The sequence below is a fragment of the Serinus canaria genome, chromosome 1A, assembly GCF_022539315.1.
Source record: "Serinus canaria isolate serCan28SL12 chromosome 1A, serCan2020, whole genome shotgun sequence".
Classification (NCBI taxonomy): domain Eukaryota; kingdom Metazoa; phylum Chordata; class Aves; order Passeriformes; family Fringillidae; genus Serinus; species Serinus canaria.
The window spans coordinates 68484147-68506602 of NC_066314.1; the positions used below are offsets into that span (position 1 = coordinate 68484147).

General features: G+C 39.3%; 1 protein-coding gene across 4 annotated transcripts in view; it reads right to left on the bottom strand.

The window, feature by feature from the left end:
* EPS8 (epidermal growth factor receptor pathway substrate 8) overlaps positions 1-22456 on the bottom strand; it is a 130121-nt gene that overhangs the window by 15043 nt on the left and 92622 nt on the right. For 3 of the 4 annotated variants that reach the window (XM_009095155.4, XM_018919827.3, XM_018919826.3), the window contains exons 9-18: positions 20007-20143; positions 18279-18352; positions 17092-17218; positions 16648-16736; positions 14367-14441; positions 13619-13767; positions 11235-11418; positions 7390-7523; positions 3946-4057; positions 2928-3071 (exon numbers count right to left, since the gene is read on the bottom strand). In XM_009095155.4, coding sequence (XP_009093403.1) covers positions 2928-3071; positions 3946-4057; positions 7390-7523; positions 11235-11418; positions 13619-13767; positions 14367-14441; positions 16648-16736; positions 17092-17218; positions 18279-18352; positions 20007-20143 — 1225 coding nt within the window. The remainder of the gene's footprint in view (positions 1-2927; positions 3072-3945; positions 4058-7389; positions 7524-11234; positions 11419-13618; positions 13768-14366; positions 14442-16647; positions 16737-17091; positions 17219-18278; positions 18353-20006; positions 20144-22456) is intronic. The other variant, XM_018919828.3, reaches the window with a different exon arrangement.

The window sequence follows — 22456 nt, forward strand, 5'->3', positions numbered from 1 at the left end:
GCAAGCAAATTACTTTTTCCTGGAACTAATTCAACTGACCAGAAGACAGTGTTACATCCTCTGACTCACAAAGATAATGAAATAACTGGGATATTGCTGGCAGTGTCCTGCAAGTATCACCTCAGTGCTCTCAAGTGACTTTTTGGGACCTGGATCCTGAAAGGAATTGAGTGAAAAATCAGGATTTAAAGTAATGTGTGGCCTTAGAGGTCACTAGGCAGGGGGACAGAGTGAGAGCAAAAAAAAAAAAAACCTTTACAGCTCTGAGGGTAATTGTGATAATGAGGTATCCATCTCTCAGAGAAAGGGTGTCTGCAGCACAATCAAGAGAAAAAAATCCTCTTTTTCAATGGAACCCTTAATTCTTCCTAACAATCTCTGAGCACCCTTTGGTGAGCAGTGCACTGGTGGTTATTAGTCTGTAAAGGAAGACACTGCCCTGGCTCATGACACTTATCTGCAGCTGGCCACAGCAGCCAGGCCACTGTGAAAGCAGCTTTTTGAAAGCTGAAAATGACTTGGGAGAGCAGCAAAAGTTGCACAGCACCAGGCACTGCTCCTGTCCAGGGTCTGGCAAAAGTGCTGATAGGAACCACTCTGATTTCCTGATCTAGCCACAAGTTCTCCTGTCTGACTTTGGGCAAGTCATTGATTTATTTAATTATTAAATCAGTTCTCTCTGAACTGGTTTAATAATTACAGCAGCAATGTCTCAGAAAACAGAAACAGCAGCAAAGTCTCATAGTGCAGTTGTGAAAATAAATGGAGTTATGCAAACACTTCCCAAATGTGTCCATCACAGGAAAACAGACAAATGAGAGTGCTGAAATTATAATAATCACCACCAGGTTTATACAGCATTACTGAAATGTCTTGGTAAAGGCTTCATTTATCCTGTGCAATTCATTACATTCATAAATAATTTCACAGTATTTCGAGCTCACATTTGAAAATGACCAAGCTGCAGAATAACCTGCCAAAGTAACAAACTTATCTTAAACCATGTTCCCTGACCCTAATTTTCATAGGTCCATGGAGAATGCTTTGTGGAAATGATCATTTTATTTTATGCCATGTCTTGTCATCATTTCAAACAGAGAACTTCAAACCCTGCAGTGCATTACAGAAGAATAATGTGAGAACCTCTACTCAAAACTGTGCTCAGCCTGCTCAGGACTTGGTGACAAATCCAAACACACAAAATAACGTGCACAGGAAAAAAGGAAAACCAAGCCAGATCTTTAAATGAGGATTTGAAAAGCACTCTAGATGCATGCTTCACTTCACAGACAGGCAAATCCACAACCAGTGCAGAATGAGCCAAGATGTCACAGGCAAACAGTTTGGGACAGCAAAGCTCAGAAATGGTCTGAGTCAAGCCCACCAAGATCAAGGCAGGTCTACTGCATTATTTTGCAACACATTGTGGTATTTCTTGGTTTTCAGTCATCAGCTGGGAGGTGAAGAGACAATGAATTAATATTAGATTAAATTATTAAACTTCAAGCTTCAACAGAAGTTTGGTTTAAAAGTCTGATTTAGAGGCAGGCCTGGAATTTCTTCCTAATTCAAACTTGTTTGCCTAAACTTTCAAGATCATTAGAAAAAAAAGAGGGGAAAGAAAGAGGTCTTAGAAAATAGAAAAACTTCTTTTAGCAGCCTCTAACCCCCTTAAATTTTGTCTAAAAATTCATATTACAACTTTGTCCTGTGTATCCTTACTTGGGTGGATAATTGTGCTGATGTAAGTATTTTTTTTAAGTAATTCTCTCTAATTCTGTTCAACATATAAAAGAAATAACAACAACAAAATTATTAGTTCCACAACTCTACATGAAAGAAAGAAAATTAAATGAGATCAGGATAATAGAGTGCTATTGATGCACAGACATAGTAATTTAAAAATACCTGCTTTGTGAATTCAAAAGCAAATATACCTCCTTTTTATGACTCCAAAATTACAATAATTAAATAAATTCAGGAGTGGGCTAGAGACACACAAAGACAGAAAATAAAAGGAAAAGCTGGAGCTCACTCTTCTAGGAAAAACAAAGATGACCCTACCTTAAATAATTCAAACTCCTTCTTTGGCATCAACAGCTATCAATTCACAAAGGATATTTGCAATTAAAATAAATGCATAGACAGGCACTAGGACTGAAGTTACCACCTCTAAGCAAATAAGCAGGCAAAAAAAAACCCCAAAAACCTGAGGTAAAACTTTATTGCAGTATCTCTATCAACTGTATCCTCTGTGAAATACACACATCACTGTTGGAACTCTGGATATTGAGAATTTTAGACTTTCTGTGCTGACAGACAGTGACCCCCAGGAGAGCACTGCATTTGACTTGGGGCCATGGAGAAGGCTCCCAAAATTAAGGGATAACACTGGGATTAGGGGGGTGGAGTTTGAATGGAAGTGTGTGATACCACAGGGAGGAAAAATTTAAGGGTTTAGAATGCAGCAATATATACAAAGCAAGATGGAGGTTCTAGGGTGGAGGCTGGTCCTTTTTCTTCACCTTCCTATTTTCCTTCTTCTCCTTCTTCTCCATGAGTTTGGGTGGTTTTGTGTAATTGGATAAAAAAGTCCCCATTGCAGGAATGAGTGGTTGGTCATTGGGTTAAAAGTGGAAATAATTCAGATGTCATTTCTTAATTGGACAGTTTATCCCTAAAAGGCCTTGGAGAGAGAGAGATAGGGCTCCATTTATAACTTGTTAAAGTGCTGTAGATAAGAACTAGATTTAGATAGGAACTATAAACATCTGAGTCTAAACAAGAAATACCATCTCACACATTTAATCCCAACCCTGTCAAGAAAGAAGCAAAGACTCCCCACACCAATCTTCTAAAAGAAATGCAAATTTTTTATGCACACACTGACACTTCCAGAGGAAATTTCCCCCCAGGATGGGCAGTACCTGGATGGTGCGGGTGTAGGCAGGCTCTGGCCATCCCTGACCACCTTCTGTGTTCCTCAGAGGGTCCAAAATGTTGTTTGGCACAAAGCCTGTGCTGCCACTTTTGTTCTGAACCTTCCACCACTGCTTTCTGTCGTCCAGAATCTGAAATGATTTGGTAAATTAATTACATGTCTTTTCTGACTTTCCTCCTGGCAGTGCTTAGGCTGTGAATCATTTCAAAACAAAACCACGGCTTTGCCAGCTTCAGTGTCTGCCAACAGATCTTGCACAGATGTGTCCCTGAGAAACCCCTGGATCTTCCCTGATTCCCACCATCCTTAATTCCACATGGTTCTACTGCACTTTTCAAAGTGGGGCCCTCAAGAAAGAATATATAAGTGTGGAATGGAGCTCTGTAAAACTCAGGAATGTGCTGGATCAGACAGTGGAACAAAACCCAAATTCTTGCACAGAGATGCTGCCATCTCTACAACCCACATGCTGTTGGCAAAAGGAATAAATAATTACTAACCATCCAAGTAAAGGCAGCTCTGGGGGAGCACAAATTTGGAGATACAACACTTAGTGAGCAGGGAATGGGGATCAGGATGGCCTGGAGCAGTCAGGAGTCTGCCTGCCTGCCCCACATCCTCACACTCAGCATTTGCTCACTTTGTTGCTCCCTCCCTTCCAAATGTATCTCACTTTTCTGGTGCCACATCCTCTTGGAAAGAACAATCCTTCTCTATACTCCATGTGCACACAGATAGTTATTTAAACACGACTCAATATTTGAAAGCAGCTCTGGAGAAGGTGGAAGGAACACACAAATGTATTTTGAGCACGGATCTCCACAGCACCCTTCCCAAGTCAGCAAAATCAATGCAAAACAAATTTACTGAACTTTCCATACTGAGGCAGACAGGTCAAACACATTGAAGCAAACATTAAGGAAAGCCACACTGTCCACAGGAAAGGCACCCTCAGCTTTGAGTAGCACCAGAAATGTGTGTGTTGTCTTTGCAAACAAAATTACCTCCACAATCTCCTCTTTCATGACAGAAAGCTCACTGTTGTTTCTTGCCACGAATTCGTACTTGCATTTGGCATATTTCTTGCTCTGTGCTTTATTGTGTGCTTCATAGTTTCTGCAAAGCAAAGATCAGGCTGTTGTTCAGTGAGACAGTCAAACAACTAAATACACAAAATGTCCTCTTTGAATAACTTGCAAAACGTTTTTTGAAACAAAACCCTCAACCATAATATGGTGCTGCTGCAGGACTACCTATTCATTATATACTGATTTAAGTGCCAAAAAAAAAATAAATACAAATAAACAAAAAGAAGAGGTGGCTGAAATACAGAGACCTCAAGAACTGCTAATCTTTATTAGCTCACTGCTTGCAAGATGTGTGATAACAACCTAGATTAGCAGGTGCTATTGTTTCAAAATAAACATGTACTCTATAGTTAGTTTGTTTACCTACAGAAGGTTAAACAATCATTTGCCATGTAAACAAATGACTATACTTAGGATATAACTGATAGCTGGGGCTTTGTATGAAATTGTATTTCTAGTGTTCACCACAGATTGTTTCAAATACATGATAGATGAATAAATTGTTGCCATCAATACTAATGGAGTTAAACTCTAAAAAATGTTCACCTATTGTAGATCAGTTTTCTGAACTGACCACAAGATACCATTAACTTCAACAACTTCAAGTTACTTTATCAATTAAGAGAAATAACTTCTTACACACGGGATTCATTGTAGAACAAGGCACATCACAGTAAGCTCTGTATCTCTGTTTCCATGAGGAAAACCTGTCCAGAGTGCCTTTGGTTATGGAGCTACTGCTTTCTTTGACATAACACTTTTTCAACTGAGAAAGAAGTCCCTGGCCCATTCCAAACAGGTCCAGAAATCCCTCCAGTAACTTTATAGACTTTATACACTTCCACAGCCCAGTAATTTTATACACTTGCTGCAAATAACAACAACAACATAAACCCACACTGAACAGTAAAGTAATCAAACAAAAAAACAAACAAAAAAACCCACAGGAACAGACAAATAAATAAATAAATAAAGAAATAATCCAAAGAGTTAATTAAAACATGAAGCAATCCATGGCTTGAAATGTTGGGTACAAGGTCACAGCCTGGGGATGTGAGCATGGGTGGTTGCTCCTCCTGCTGCTGCTGCTGCTGCTGTGTAACTCTGGGTTCCAGGTGTGCCTGAGCAATCCAGCAGCTACCTGGCTACTGCATGGCTGTGGAGAACTGTCTCACTTGACTTGAAGAGCAGAACCAAGGAAAATCATATTTAGATTGAAAGATTATTTTGAAAGAAAGAGAAAACACTCGCAGTATTTAAGGAGAGAGGGAAAAGCAGGGGATGACCCCCAGCCTGCAGAATACCTGTTACAAGGCTGAACAATGTCTGAGTAATACCAATTTTTCCTGCTACCCCCCTAAAATTAACATAATATTGTTTTTCTTCCTCAGAGATGAGACTAATGCAGCTCTGGCAGTACTTTTACTTACAGGCAGCCTTTACAAAATCATTACAATATTATATTCCATTATGGTGTCTTCCTATTTTGTCCACACTTAACTATCCTGATTAGTTCAAAAATGTAACTCAGGAAGAACTTTTATAAATGTCCACATTTTAGTTTTACTGGACTGTGCAACATGCCCAGAACATGAGCCAGACAATGCATGAATGCTTCTGAAGAGACCCTAATTCTTCAAGCCCAGCCTAATGAGCCAGTTAACTCTGGGCACAAATATTCTGATCACTTCCCTCCATCATCCTCCTCTGTGCTTCTCACTGCCTAGCAGATATTCCATAATTTCTGGAGGCCTCAGCTCTTCACTGTACCCTGCTCAAGAGCCTAGAGGGTTGCACAGACTTTCAGAGCTTTTCTTCACATGACAGTGAAAGCCAAACTCCACAGCCAACTGCTGCTTTGAAACAGCACAAAACTTACTGAAAATGATTCATCGCTCTTGTGGCACCAGAGTTCCTGAAATACCTAATATCCCTGAAAGTCTAAGACTCTGACACTTTATTTGCATCACCCAGGGGAGGGATGTCTTACATCAGTGGTGAGAAGCAGACACCACTACAGCAGCTCTCATTCCACAGCTTTCCAAAAGACTAATTTCACCTTTCATGAAATGCTTCTTAAAAAACTTCCACTTCTCTTTACTGCCACAAAGGAGGCTTGGATAACTCCTTCTGCTCCAGACACCCTGATTTCATCAAGAGCTCAATGCAGTAAGACTCTGTCTCTAAAACTGGAGTGGAGGCAAAACCCTTTGCATGGAATATTCCTACTCTGGAAGGACAAAGCAGGTCTTACCAAATAACAGGTAAGAGAAAGGAATTTAGAGAGCAGATCATCGAGATTTCAAAATAAATGGTCCCCAGACAAGAATGCAACAGGCAATCAAGTTTGAGAAAACAATTAAGAGATGACAACTCTGCTGCTGTTGCCATGAAGAATAAATCCAAAGTTCAGAGAAATTAATTGTGTCTTTAACCTGCACACCACATGGGGATTGGCTTGCATGCAAATAAAAACAGGATCTTTTAGCACATGGCTCAAAACTAGGGATTCTGAAAGGGTTTTCATCAAAAGGGTTATATTGAGGATGCTTTCACCAGCAAGTTGATCCCCAAAATTTAGCTTAAACATCTTCCATGGCTCATAAGACAAAATGCTTTTCATATAGTATGTATGGAATATGTTTTGGTACAGGAGAGCAATTCCAATGCTTCTTTACTGATGTGCCTCCACAGTCTGTGCTGGTATAAACTCTCCCCAGAGACAAGGCCAAGGATCACTGCCTATCGTCTTGTCAGGTTATTCACTTTTAGGATAAAATGAAGGGGTGAAAGAGGATGTGCAAAAAGACACTGTTTGCTATGCAAACATTTCAGAGCATTTTCTGTAACATTTGAAAGAGGATGGAAGAGACAAGGTGTCACTGTTTTGAAAGTGGGTATTTATATACCAGCCCAGAAAACAAAAAAGCAGGAGATGATGGAGAACTAAGTGAGCAGCTAAGAAAATCAAACAATCAGTCAAAACAAGGACAGGTGAATCTCAGAGCAGACTTGTCATTCTTTGTAATTCTGAAAAGAGCAAAGAGTGCATTTAAACATGAAACAAATCAGAACTAAAATTTGAACCAAAGTGGGTGGATTCTGTGCTTGCAATTGAGTTGGAACTCCACTGCATCATTTTTGACAAAAGCAGCAATTTAACATCACAGATAACCAGGATACCTCATAGAAATGATACAAAAAGAGTCCAAATGACACACTTTAGGTAAGGAAAAGCACTGCTAAACAGAATCTCTTCCCCAGCAGACACAGCGCCACGACCAGAGGCAGTCACAGACCCCGCCACCCCAAGAGCAAGAAGTGGGGACAGTTTTCCACAGCACCAGTGGGCAGGGTTACCTATCTACATGTCGGCTAACAGTTTGCTTAAAGGCAGCCACAGCTGCCCCCTGGTCCAGCAGAGGCCCTCTCTTGTACACCGTGTTACTGAATGCATACCCATCCGCCGGGGGGTAGTCGGGAACGCCGGGAGGCTGCAAGACAAAAAGGGAACAAAAAGAGGGTGGATTAGTGCCATCCTCCCCTGAGCTCCATCCACCCCACCAGGGGCCCTGGCAGCATTCCCTCATGTCACCATCCTATCTTCTGAAAAAACCTCTTCACCAGGATTTCTTCTCCTGGGAAGCTGAGAAGCCTCAGAGTAAAATGAAAACAGTAATGATCTGATGGCTTCTCCTGTGTTTTGCTGCCTTGGAATGTATTTGGACATTGTTTACCAACTGGTCATTGTTTGATTGGTTTCATGTGAATTGTTTTAACTCAATGACCAATCACAGCCAGGCTCTGCTGGGACTCTGGAAAGAGTTTTCATTATCATTCTTGTTAAGCCTTCTGTCTGTATCCTTTCTCTATTCTTTAGTATTCTTTAGTATAGCATTCTTTAATATAATATAATATAATATCATAAAATAATAAATTAGCCTTCTAAGAACGTGGAGTCAGATTCAATCATTTCCTCCTTCATTCTGGGTACCCAGCAAACACCACACCCCCATCCTCAGGTGCTCACAGTTCTGCCATGAAAAGTTAATAACTTCTGCGTTTCAAGTAGGTAAATGCAGAGATCAAAAGGATGAGAATAAAAGAATTTCCATCCCGAGTCGTGCCACTGCATTAATATTGTAGGGGATGTTCTGTAGAAAAACAGATCTCTGGGGTGAGGGCTGTGTCATCTCCCAGCTATCACCACAGCAACACAACTTATAAACAATGGCTGAGGTGTTTTAAAGTACCCAGCACAGAAAATCTGCTCTGGGTGTACAACTCAAGCCACAAAGCTCTAGGCCAGCCAGCAGTAAGTGTGTGGAAGGCATGAAGGAAAATCATCACTCTATTGCAAGAGCTCATTCATGTCACACCCTCACTGAATATGGCTATAGTCCATGAAGAAATGCAAGAATGAGTGACAGTTAATATCATTATGGTTTTTAACTTGGGAAAATAATCATACTTTATCACAAGCATGTATGTAAGAACATATAACAAAATAATCATACTTTATCACAAGTATATATGTAAGAACATATAACAAAATAATCATACAATATCACAAGCATTATGTAAGAACATATAACAAAATAATCATACTTTATCACAAGCATATATGTAAGAACATATAACAAAATAATCATGCTTTATCACAAGCATATATGTAAGAACATATAACAAAATAATCATACTTTATCACAAGCATATATGTAAGAACATGTAACAAAATAATCATACTTTATCACAAGCATATATGTAAGAACATATACCAAAATAATCATACTTTATCACAAGCATATATGTAAGAACATATAACTAAATAATCATACAATATCACAAGCATTTATGTAAGAACATATAACAAAATAATCATACTTTATCACAAGCATGTATGTAAGAACATTCAAGGGTTTAGGAAATTCTTTTTTTTTTTTTTTAACAAAAAAACCATCTTAAATTCAGCATTGACACTCCCCTTCTAGGCAAGAATGATCTTAATCACCATTTCCAAAAGCAAGACCAAGCTTAACAGGGCATTTGTGAGAATTATGATATTGAAATAGCTAATTTTATATCCTTTCCTTGTACCAACCAGCTGCACAAGTTAGACTGGCTGAGATTCACCAGAATTTGCCAGACCTTTAAACCTGGGTTGTTGTGGGTTTTTTAGTTTTCTCCTGCCTTCTTTGTGCTTTTGGCTTATTTTTTCTTGTCCCTGATTATGTGGCTTCAGAAAAGTTACTCACCTAATCTCTACCTCCAGGTGTTGTGACACCCAGAGACCCTTTCTTAGGGCACTGAGGGTTTATGAAAAGCAATTAATAAAATAAATTGAACCCCACAGAACTGCCCATAGAACTAGAATATTCTTTAAAACACGAACTAACACTTTTTTGGGGGGTGATAACAATGATAAAAGCTACATTTCATTTTACTGTGCCCATTAACTTCACTAAATGCTTTTCTTCTCAAAATTAATCACTGGTAAAACTTACTTTTTGTCACATTTATTCTTGTGTATCTTGTTAGGCATAAAGCCAAACAGTGCTTTAAGTAATCAAATATCTATCATGTTATCCCTCCTTTGCTTGGCAGGGTTTTTACCAATTTATTTTTTTGTCTCTATAACTGAGTAGACCTTTTTTTTTTTTTAATTGACTAATAGAAATTTTCATAAAAACAAAGTTTTAATGTAACTGGGAAGTTTTTGTTGGGGAGGTTTTGCTATCTCAAATTAGAGAATTGATCTGCAAGAAAACAACATCCCATAACAGTCAATAATAATTCTCCAAGATAGAAAAGACTCCTAAGTGAACCCAAGAAGTTCTTAGGTGTACTTCCATCTCATGAATGCTAAAAGGGTATATTGGATTACCTAACCCTAAATTTAAGCTAAACCAGAATAGAAGAATAAAATAAAAAATTAAATTAAATCTTGTGTCCTCCCAGCAAAAGACAGAACCTTCCAAAAGGAATATTTTTTGCATACTTCAAAAGGCAATGCCCTCTTTTTTGTTAATTAAAAAGCATCAAAATCCACATATATTCTTAAAATTTTCACCAAAATCAAAGTTCATTTTCTGATAAATTCTATTGAAGAGGAAGGGATAGAATTTTGGTTGAGAAACAAGGGGCTGGCTGTAAAGTTGGTCAGAAAATGCACCCTGGTTTCTCTAAGGGTTTTAGATGGTGATGCATATTTCCACTCTTTAAAGAGAATAACCTAACTTTTGCTAAATTTGTGACATTTCTTTGAAGAAAAGTTTGGGAAAATTCTACATACAATCATTTTCCTAATCAGCAGGGGTTTTTTGAAGTTGGCCTAATCTCCCTGACATGGTATTGCCCTGACAGCACCTCGAAATATTTATAAGCAATACAGTGAAAGTATCAATAGATCAATGAAAGGAATGATAAATCCACGTTTATGAGGAAGCAGTTTAAGTCCAAAATTCCACCAAATAGGGTGGTTCCTTTCCTTTGGATAGTGTGTCTGTGATTGACAGCACTTTGGTTCAAACACTGCCTGTGGAATTTGCAGGCAACCCCGACAAGGGAAGAGGTGACAATCTGACTCCATGTTTCAGAAGGCTGATTTATTATTTTATGATATATATTATATTAAAAGAAAATTATATATTAAACTATACAAAAGAAAGAGCAAGGAGACATCAGAAGGCTAGAAAGGAAAAGAATGGAATGAATAAAAAATCTTGTGAGTGCTCACAGTCTTGACACAGCTGGCTGTCATTGGTCATCAAGTAAAACCAATTTCACATGCTGGGTAAACAATTCTCCAAATCACATTCCAAAGCAACAAAACATGGAGAAGCTGAAGCTTCCCAGATTCTCAGGAGAGAAGATCCTAGTGAAAGGATTTTTCAGAAAATGTGTCTGTGACAATTGCCCAAAGTATTTATGCCCAAAATCAATGGGATCTGATAGCAGAGCTCATCAAGCTGAACCTTGGGGGCTTGGATTGTCCCCCCAGCTGAGGCTCAAGGAGAGCAGCAGGCAAAACACCTTCTATTTTCCTAATTGCATTTTTGGTGCCTGAGCAGGTGTTTGGTTTCCTATAACTTCCTATAAGTGTGGGGAGCTTCCACTGTGGTTACTCCAGGAATGCCCCTTGTCCTTAGGAAGGAAGGGGCTGGTGTTAATGAGCTAATTAACAGAACTCTTCTGCAGTAACTTACCTCACTGGAGAGTCTTTTCATCTCCTGCTTCCTCTGTTGCTCTGCCACGTTTGCCACAGACTCAGCCAAATGGTTGAGCTCCTGCTCCTTTGGAGCTCCCATGAAGTTCAGCAAAGGAGGCTCCCAACCATTCCTGAAACGGGGCACGTACGGGGGGATAAAATGGTCTTTTGGCCATTCAGCTCTGTGGGAAAGGCACATCAGAAATCTGTGTCAAGGGCCACACAAATGCTGGTTTAATAAGGTTCAGTTCATAGAAATGGAAATGCTTCAGAATTTTTGTTAGCATAGAGGAGAGGCTGGGATTACAACAGAGGCAGAATCATGCTGCAGCAGAGAGAATCAGCAGAACACATTTATTGACCTCAGCTATGCTCCCTGCAGAAGGAGTTTGCTCCTTCTGTAAGGACACATCAGTGCTAAACCACAGCAAACTTCTGCCTTATAGCAAAGATGGGTTATAGAAGAACCAATCAAAACAAATCTAGGGCTTGTTTTAATGGTGAGATGTGGGGGAAATATTGCAATGCTCTATTTGTGTGAGAGCACCAACAGAAGAATGCAGAGAAACAGCCAGCTTTGTAAAAAAACCTGAAAGCATGGAAACCCAGGGGGCCTAGTTATACCAAAACCAAAAAAACAAACAATAAATTTACAGACATAACCCCCACCCAACTCTACATGCTCCAGGACACAAGAATATCATCACATTTGCTGTTTTATGGTCCAGATTGATCTTTATAAAATCCTGTGCTACTTTTCAGATTTCCACCAGCATTCTCTGTTGTAATACCAAACACCTAAATTAATGCTGTCCTGCTCTGCCCTTGCACTACACATAACACTCAGTCCCACAATATACACTTAACACTCAGTCCCACAATACAAACTTAACACTCTGTCCCACAATAGAAACTGCTGTGTCTCCACACTGGGAGCAGAAACAGGAATGTACATCACAGTCTGCTAACAGGCTCGTGCTGACACTGCCCAAAATCAAGGAACAAATGCTGCCAGTCACAGGAGCAGGCAGCAGTTCCCAGCCTGTTAGGTTTGGGTCAGTAATCCCTGATTTTATCATTCCCCTCTGCTGCTACATCCCACCCCAGGGCTCCTCTGGATGCTGAGATCAATCTCACCACCAATTCTAATCTGCACAGATCAGCCAACTACATTAAGTGCTTCATTCTTCACTAGAAGCACCAGCCATTTCTCTTTCCATTCCCCTTTTTTCAGGATGGACTAAACAAATGCAGTAGTTCCCAAGACTAGGAGCCCATTGTTTTCCCAGAGATCCATTTTCCCTGCTCCAATGCTATGAGGCCATTTCCACTCCTCCCCTGCAGCCTTCCTTACACTCTACAGATTTCAATCAACTAAATAATTAATAAAATAATGAATAAAAACAAAATCCATCTGGTAGGCATTTGTGTTCCAATTTGAAATTTAAGAGCAAGGATGAAAAGACACAAAAAAGCACGCTGCATTTCCAGCCCAAGTGATTGCATACTTCATCATCATCAAATGTACTCATCTACCACAGATTACAGTCAAAATGCACCTTGTTAATTTAAGATTCTTCTTTTGCATGTTCAAGTCACTGAATTTCAAACTACAGGATTACTTTGAACCCAACAAATAAGAAATTAACTTTTATTTCTTCAAATAAAGAGGTTAACTTTCAGCTAAGATAAATCCATTAAATGCAGTGCATAAGGTATGCACATGTGGCACAGTTCTGTCAATTAATATTTTTTATAATAATTACGAACATTTTTATAGCATTATGACGCTTTTTAAAGAAGTAAAGGCATTTCAAATTTTTAACTTTAAATAATTATTGGAGATTGAAAACAGACATTTGTAGCTGTTATTTAATATTTTATCACTCTTTATTGCATCTTCAAATTGTTTTTTAATGAAGTCCAGATAGATGGGCTGGGAAAAATAACGGTGAAAGACAATTGGAAACATGCAAGAGACAGTTCAGAAAAAGATACTCCAGAAGATTATGTCAAGAGGTTCTGAATACCACTGACAAAAAACAAAAACAAAACCAAAAACAAACAAACAAACAAAAAAAAATTATCTGCATTTTGTCTCTCCTTGAGATCCCAAATCTCAGCAAAGCTAGAGGGTTCCTTTCCACAACCCTCAAAGAACAGAGTAACAAAGTAATATTGAATTCATTGGGGGCTGGATAACCTTTTTAAGACCATATCGATAAACTCTTAAAGAAAATTTAGAGAAAATTCTAAAAAATTAGAAAAAAAATTCCAAAAAATTTAGAGAAAATTTTAAAAAATTAGAAAAAAATTCCAAAAATTTTAGAGAAAATTCTAAAAGACCTGAAGATTCTCTAAAACCTGAAGGTTTTTTCTCACCTGGCTTTGGTCCATGAGTCACCCAGGGACATCCAGAGCTGCCCCTCCTCGCTGGTGACGGTGTATCTCAGGAAGTCGATGGTGTCTTTTGTCAGCAGGGGGCTGAGCACGGTGCTGGCAAGCTCTGGCCCTCCTGTTGTCTGCACCACCTAAATCCAAGGATTAAAATCATGCCAGGAACACACACGTTGTCATTAAGGAGGTGGCTGTGAATTTGTGTTACCTACAGAGCTGCTAGGAAAGAGTCATTACTCATAAAAACATCCCCCAGAGGTAAAAACCCCTCTGAGAATCTAACAACGTGTCTTGATGTCACATAAATTAAATAAACTATTTATTGCTGGAGAGCTGTTGCTCTGGTCACCACCCCTTTTTTGTTCAGACCCACTCTGAGCAATGCTATTTTTGCTTTACTGGTCAAAGGCACACATACTTCCATTAAATATGGTTCCAACTCTCCTCCTGCATCATGTAGACAACCTCAATTTTTTTATTGCTAATTAAAGATTATAATGGCAAAGTGTAACATGAGGTTATAGATTATTTAAATAAATACATTTCATAGCAGGGAAAATATGCAGAAAATTATAAGAATGGTTTTCTATACAAAACCTCATCCTGAGACATAAACATTTCTCCTTATTGTCCAAGGACACCACATTTCAATCTTGTTATCACTGAAGAGGTTGCAGAGCATAGAAATACAAGAGTTCTGAAGGGAAACACTGAGAAAACTGTAAAACCTCACCATATGTAGTGGGCTAAAGAGAAAATGGACCAGATCAGCTGCACTAGGATTTTGGATGTGGAACTTCAACTTGGCCTGTAAGAATCCAACAAATAGTACATTTTAAGAAACATTTCACTGTTAAGACAATAAATACTTCACATAAGAATGGCCCTGGTCCCCTAAGCCTGCTTGGCCTGCAACACCCACTGAGTGCAAGGGCTCATCCCTCCCATTGCTCCTGACTCCATGCATATTTTAGCACCTATTGTGCAAAACAAGAAGTCCCACCACCAAATGACATGTTTTGTGAAGAGGCATCTCCTTTGGAAATCTGACACCTTTTACTTTCATTAGTATTCTGCAAACTCTCCAAATAAAACTAAATTGTCCTTCTCAGCTCAATTTTTCTAGCAATGCTCATAACCATTGACAGCCTTATTACTTATTCCTGAATCTGGTCTTTTCCAGGCTGAAGTAATTCCTTCAAGCATTCCTGTTCACCCTGGACCTTCTTCAATTTTGCTAGACTGCCAAAAATATCAGGCCAGGTCACATAATGGCATGTTGTTAATGTGCTGTTGTCTATTTTTCCCTGATGCCTTTTATCATTTGCTTGGTTGATCACACTGAACACAGATGTCTGTCTCCCAGGAATCTCTATTACATCAATATTTTGTTCTGATTTGTTTTATATATGGGATTTTTTTTCCTTGTCAGTCCATGACTATCACATCTATCAATAGTGAATTGCATCTAACACTTTATCTGTTATAATAAAATACTTCTATTTTAAAACCTCTGAGATCATCAAATCCAACCTATGACCAAACACCACCATAAAAAAAATATTCTAAAACCCCCAAACTCTCAAAAAATTCATTCACTGATAGAACTTGGAGAATTTCTTTTGTCTACTGATCACCCATTGGCTTGGTGGGCTCCAGAAATTAGAAACCCAAATGAGCTTTAAAGAGTTGTAGTAGTTTCTGTTGCATCTTGCCATCTGTTCTCAAACTGCTTTTGGCTGCCCTTGTTCTGCTTTTATATCCAACTGTCCTTCCAAATGAAGAAAGGAGGAGGATTTTGCTTCTAATCACTTCCTAAATATTGTTCCTCAGTCATAACAACCCAGTCCCAGTCTATCTAAAGATCTTTGACAGATGGCAGGCATTTCTAGAAGCTTCCAGTGTGAGGTTTTGAAACAATTTCCATTCTACTTGAAGATTTTATTCTTCTAGCTACTCCTTTTCTTTTTAAACCAGATTCTTTATTTTATACAGTTCTCCTTGCCTGACACAAAGCACAAAATTCAGGCTTTTGTTGCTCCTGCAAAGATGCTGAATTAAAGAATTGTTTAAGCACTGTCACAGCACAACTCCTCAAAAGCAACACCAGAACCAAGTCCCAGGGTGCTGAGCATCAAAACAAGAGCTGTGACTTTTTCTGCACAGAAGAGAAAGATTCAAAGATGCACAGATTGTTCTTGAGTAAAAAACTAATTTCATGCAGAATGTAGCAAAAATAATTAAAAAAAACCCTGGGCAATTCATCTTTTCCTGAGATGGACAAGCATGTTCCAGGATACTCCTCCTCCCTCAAAACAGCAATCCCTTAAGGTCAGAACCAAAACACTTGATGCAGCTTTATTTTTATTTTTTTTTTAAAGATATTTTTAACATGTCTAAATATTTCCTACAGCCCTGCAATCAGAATTCATCCCCCAGGAGGAAGGAAGGAGCTGGTTTGACTCAGTGAATTCAAGAGCAGCTTTCCCCCCTGGCACAGCAATGGGAAGGGACAGCAAATGCTGTCCCACATGCTGCCTCCCTTGAAGAGGAGACTCCCCCTTGCAGAGGAGGAGATGCCAGCAGAAGGCTCTTGAGTTATCATCTCTGCTTATTGAGAACCCATAAAAAACCAGAAATTTGTTGGCTGGAACGTTCTGAGGCCAGGAGGTCCTGGGTAATGATGGCAACGAGCACAGCCAGTCTGGTGGGCATGGCTGAGTAAAATCAAAATAAGGGCACAGCTGGTGATGCTGGCAAACACCCAACAGAGCTGTGAGGCCCCACAGACCTTCCTAGGAATCCTTCCATGACTCAAAATCAAATTTCCCAAGTCAAAGGCTTGAAAGAACCAGGAAAGGAAAAAAACCAATGATGCTGAACACCAAATATGCTCATCCAGTCATTGTGTAGAGAACCTGAGCAGCAGCATCCCAAAGCCCAGAGGCCAAGCTAGCCCAGAGGTGGCCAGCCCTGGTCTGGTCTCACATCTCAGACTGGCTGCTATCACTTACCAGGAGATTGAAGCCATGCTTGAATTTTTGGAAGCAGTCAACAAATTCATCTGGGGGAGGTGGCTTTGCACGGAGAGTAAGAACACCCTCTGGTGAAAAAATGAGATTTTTACACACCCATTTATATGTGTACAGCTTCCATAAGTATTCCAAATGTAGTAAGCAACAAAATACATAGTAAATTCACCATCTTACAGCATTTTGTAAATATAGAACTAAGGCAGGAGCTTATTCTGTCATCACATCTCTAATTAGTCATTCCCCACTGATTTCAAGCAATTAATTTTCATAGATTTCCCTCTAAGCATACCCTGCACAGGAACCTTTGTGATCAAATTGAGAGAAAATTGCTACACTGACTAAGAAAAGCCACACAAAAAGACATTTCCTAGCTCCTTCAATGGTCCTGAGAGAAACAGAACTGTGTGCAGCATGAACTCTTACCTCCAGGTCCTTTCTTTTTACTTTTTTTAGTTTTCTTCCTCTTTGAAAGTTCAGCAAATGCTTCAGCAGCTTTTTGCAGTTTGGTGACAAAATACTCTATGTCATCCAAAATATGGTTCAGAATTTGCTGTGGGAGAAAAGAAAAGTAACTTTTTCTCTACAGAATCTATAGCAGAAATACCCCAGAAATTAAAATGTCAGATTCCCAGACACCAACAACTTCCTTAGAACAAAGTCCATGCTGGAATATTCCACATTTAGATTCCTTGTGTTCCTAAATTTTTAAATACAGTTTTTAAATACCTGAAAAGTATTTTAAATTTTATTTTTTTTTAAAACGTAGGCCTGCTGGAAGTTTTTTAATTATGTGTACAAGATAGCTCATCTCAGATTGCAATTACACAATTTATTTCCACATTGCATTTTTGCTGAGAGCACAGAAAAAAATGAAATTATTTGAACGGACAGCATTTTCATAAAGATTATAACTTCATAATCTCTTCTTGTACTGAGTATTAAGCTGCTTGGTGAAGCTCTCTACAAATTAAGCTGTTTGTGGAGAAGTGCTCTTTGAAGAATGGATTTCAAAGAGTAACTGGAGAAGAATGAATGAAGCCCAGGGGAAAACACAAAGACACCAATCCAGCAGGACCCAACATGCTTTTCTCAGGACCCTCTGGTGTTGCTGAGGGCAACAGCAGAGTGGAGAAGGAGAAAGTTACAAATGACAGAAGGGGCAATATTTGATCCAGCATGTACCATGGAACATGCCCAGTATTGTTCCTTATATGCAGGAATGCTTGAAGTTATAAATAAAAAGGGTCCACCTGTGTTCAGGAATGACCATGTTCATTTTCCAGGTGTTACACATATCCAAGTCCTGCTAAATGGATGGAATTTTTTATCCTTACATAGTTTGTTGAAGTCAGTCTACCTAAAAAATTACAATTTATATTTCCAGCTCTTCACAGTCATCAGCATTCAGTGTGTTTTTCTTCCTCTTTGAAAAAGAGTATTAAGGAAATAAACTGCCACCAGTTCATTTTATATCTAGCACAACAAGCAGAGGCTGCTTGGAAAGCTTTTCTCCAGAACTGCATTTCCCACGTGGAGAAGAGTTTTCCCACAAAGGAGAGCTGCAAAATCTCACAGACAAGAAGCAGCCTCATTTGTGGCTGCTCACTTACAACATCTCTGTCAATCCTGGCTGCTATCATCTCTGCTGTTTCCTCCTGCTCGTGGTATTGTCTGTGCTTTTCATCTGCAAAGAGGGGAGAAGAGAATGAGACATGCATAAATGTGGGATTAGGATATTGGTATTTAACAATTTCTATACAGTTTAAGCCTTAAATTACACTACTGTAAGAAAAAGATGGACAAAACTCTGCCTTCCCTTTGCAAGGACTCCACACAAACTGAAAATTTTGCATCTTAATGCCTCGTCCTGTCCAGGCTCACAAAGCTTCTGGATGTGCTTTCAGTCTACTTTACTGCATAAATGAAGTTAACTGCAGGAGTATTTTAAATTTAAAAAATAATTAATTCAAAGTGGCAGGTTATAAATACAACACAATTAGGAATCTTCCCATTTGGCAAAATATGCTGAAAGCTACTCCAGCAGAAGCAAGCAAGAAAGAGTGCAGGGGCTTTTAAGACAATTATGTAAAAAGTTATCAGCAAAAAGGAATGCCAGAAAAAATGAGGGAATGATGTGATAGAACTGATATTTCCAAACAACAACACCCAGAGTCAGTGACTCTTTTTGAAAATAACAAGGGTGAATTTTTTGAGGAATTGTAAGTTTTGCATTTTTAAGCCACACCTAGTACTGCCCTGCATTTGTGAGCAGGTGGGATTTCAGTAAACACATTTTAGAAAAGATCCACCTGAGTGGAGCAAAAGGAACTGCAGGAACTCAGATCCACAACTGCTCCAACAAGACACCAAACTAATAAAACTTTCCTGATGTGACAGCCTTTACTCAAAACATGTATGCAGGTACATAGATTAAATAATTCTTGACATTTCAGATTTCCCTGCAAATTTGTAGCTGTTTTCATTGCATAGTTGTGTGCTTTGTTAAGTGATACAGATACAATTTAATAAAACAAAAACTAAGGAATCCAAGGTTTTTAATGTTCTTAATATCTATTTTTAAAATAACCCAAGAAAGAAGCTAAAAGAGGCTTCATCTTAAGCTTTTCAGTCTGTTTTATAGGAGGAACTTTATTATTTCTAAAGAACTTTTATTTTTCAAGAAATTTGATTGAAATGTTTTTGCATCCCTTAGGGATGTAAAACAAAATCCTCTGTGTCTTTGCTCTAAAAAAACCACAAACAACCATCGAACAGAAAAATCCTGACCCATTAAGGAATGGTAAAGTTACAGCATTTCCTAGTTAAGGTTTAAAATAAAAACAAAAAACCCAACAAACTAATTAGCCAAAGTAGCCATTATAAAAATAAATATAATATAAATAAATAATGATGATATCAAGTCACCTCTTATGCATGAATATACTTTTTAGTTGTCCAAAATATCTGGCCCTACTACTGGGGAGAGCATCATTAGATTGCTGTGTTACTGTTCCCACCTTCAGAAAAAAGCCCAGATCAAAATCTGGAGCCCTCACCCAGCACAAGCAAAAGCAGCTCTGAACAGGGATCCAGAAAATGGCTAAATGCAAGGAAATGACAAATCAGATTATGACAGATCTTTGTCCCCAGATCAGGCAGCACTGGCTTGGGGCATCTCAAACTCGACTGGGAAAATCTGCTCGCAGCAAAGGCAGACCTTGCTCAACCACTTCTGCCATTGTGAATGTGGCCTTTCCAAACCTCTTCTGTTGCTAGCAAGCACCATGAAAATCCACTCCAGGCCCCCCTGTGCGTGGCACAGCCCCAGGAATACTCACAGTCCCCCTGCTCCGAGGCCCACGCCGACCAGGCTGCCACGCGGCTCCGCACGTCCACCTGGGTGATGGTCCCTGGGGGCACGGGGGCAGGGGCCCGAGGGGGTGGAGGGATGGCACTGTCAGCTTTGGAGATCATCCTGGAGGGACAGGAGAAAGCCCACCAGTGACACTGGAAGGAAAAAGTTCTGTTCTCCAGTGCTAGGTCAGAGGAAACAAGGAGGCTTCACGAGGACTGCACACCACACCATGGGCTTGCCAAGAAAGCAAGGCAGATGTGTAAATAAATAAATGTGTTCAACTCCAGACCATGGTGTGTAAATAAATATGTTCAATTCCAGACCATGGTGTGTAAATGTGTTCAACTCCAGACCATGGTGTGTAAATAAATATGTTCAACTCCAGACCATGGTGTGTAAATGTGTTCAACTCCAGACCATGATGTGTAAATAAATGTGTTCAACTCCAGACCATGGTGTGTAAATGTGTTCAACTCCAGACCATGATGTGTAAATATGTTAAACACAGCACAAAGCCACTCCAGCAAACCCACTCCACCAGTGAGTGAGCAAACCTTTGTCACCTGGGAAGTCCCCAGGCAGTGCCAAAGAGCACAAGGAGACCTGGCAGCTCACACAGATAAATTCAGGGCCTTGGGCTGATTGGGTGCCATTTTTTACCAGCAGGTGCAGTTGTAAGGGTGGGACTTGTCTTTTGTATGAGAGAAAATGAGAAGGTTTGAAGCCACCCTTCAACCATCCCAAATCAAGTATCTGGTCCTCTAAATCTGGCCAGCTGTCAACCACCTTTTGCTTAAACCCTGCCAACAAAACCAAGTTCACTGGCTGATTTGTTTTCTAACAATGATGGGGCCTGTTGATCCTTTCTCAATACAGACATATCAATATCATGGATTGTACTACCTGCAGTTTTCCAGTTCTTAGTGTAGTTTTAACTGCTGTAAGGAAAGAGATTCTGCAGTCTATTGATACCAACAGACAAAAAAAAATCACAGTAGCTCCAGTCATACATATCCCCCATTCCTTCCCCAGAGCTCTACTTAAAAACTGGATTTTCACCTTAATTCACCTTTTATAAACCCATCTTGTTCACAGCACTCAACAACAAGACCACAAAATATCAAATGCTGTTTGGCCTTTGAGCAGATATATATAATAATTAATAATAATAAATAATAAATAAATAAATAAATGTGACCATAATATTAATTTATTATTATTAATAATAGTAATAATCATAATTGATAAATTATTAAATAAATTTCTTTTGCCTTTCCTTCCTCCAATCCCCTTTCACTCATCAACAACCTTGCAGCACCTCGGTGATGCCTCAGAGGCTCAGTGAGGCAGGAGGGTCCCTCCCTGTGACCCAAAGCCAGCAGGCACATGAGCCACCAGGGAGGAGCCAGCACTCAGCTGCCACCCACGTTTGACCTCTGGGCCTCACAGCCCTCAGAGATTGATATCTCAGATTATTTGTCCCAACAGATGTATTGACCTACATTCTTTTCCCAATTAAATCTCATTAGTTTCCCAGCACGTCCAATGGGTTTGAGTCCCTCTGAAATGCCTCTCAGTGCTTCTACCTGGTTTGCAACAGTCCCACAAATGGTAAAGTCTATTTATTTAATTTTAAACCTGAAAACAGAGTTAGACACAGTTCAGGTTTGTTTTTTTTTTTTCCTAGGAGTGCCCCTTGATCTAGGAAATCTTTGTAAGTTGCACATCAGAATGTAACATATATCCAGAGCTATTATACATTCATTCTAATTTTTGTCCAGCAGAGAGTTCTCTATCTGAGCACAATTATTACTGAGACATACTATCAGCATCAGTTACCCACTGAATTTCTAACAAGCTACTACCACCACCATTCAGTATCTGATATATTTGTGCCCTTCCTTTTATGCCTCTGTTTGCTACCTCTCATTTCTGTATTAATCTTCTCTGAACCCAACAGATTCTTTCCCTCACATTTTCCAACAGGCAGAGAAGATTTTGCTACCAGGGAAACAAGAAGTCTTCAGCATCATTAAACTGGCAGGCAGGAAGATTATTCAATCTTCAGTTGCTGTTTTATTTAACATCTTCAGATCCCAAAACCTTTTAGCATAATATTATTTACTTGGAGATATGGGGAATATCTGGTTTTTAATTTAAATTCTGAACTACTTGACCTATATGCAGAGCTGAGACGTGCAATGCCATTCTCTGGCAAGTGGAATTGCTCTCAGCTGTTCCCATCACTAAGGTGGAACTGGGAAAGGTAAGACTGACACTATAAATTGAACAGAACATGAGAAAATTATTAAAGCAAGATATGGCTTTAATACACATGGCTTTGGGAGTATATTATTAGCTAGAAGGAAAAAAGTTCAAGCTCCCCACAAAACCCCAAAAAACAGCAGGCAGACCCAGAGAGCTTCTGAAAAA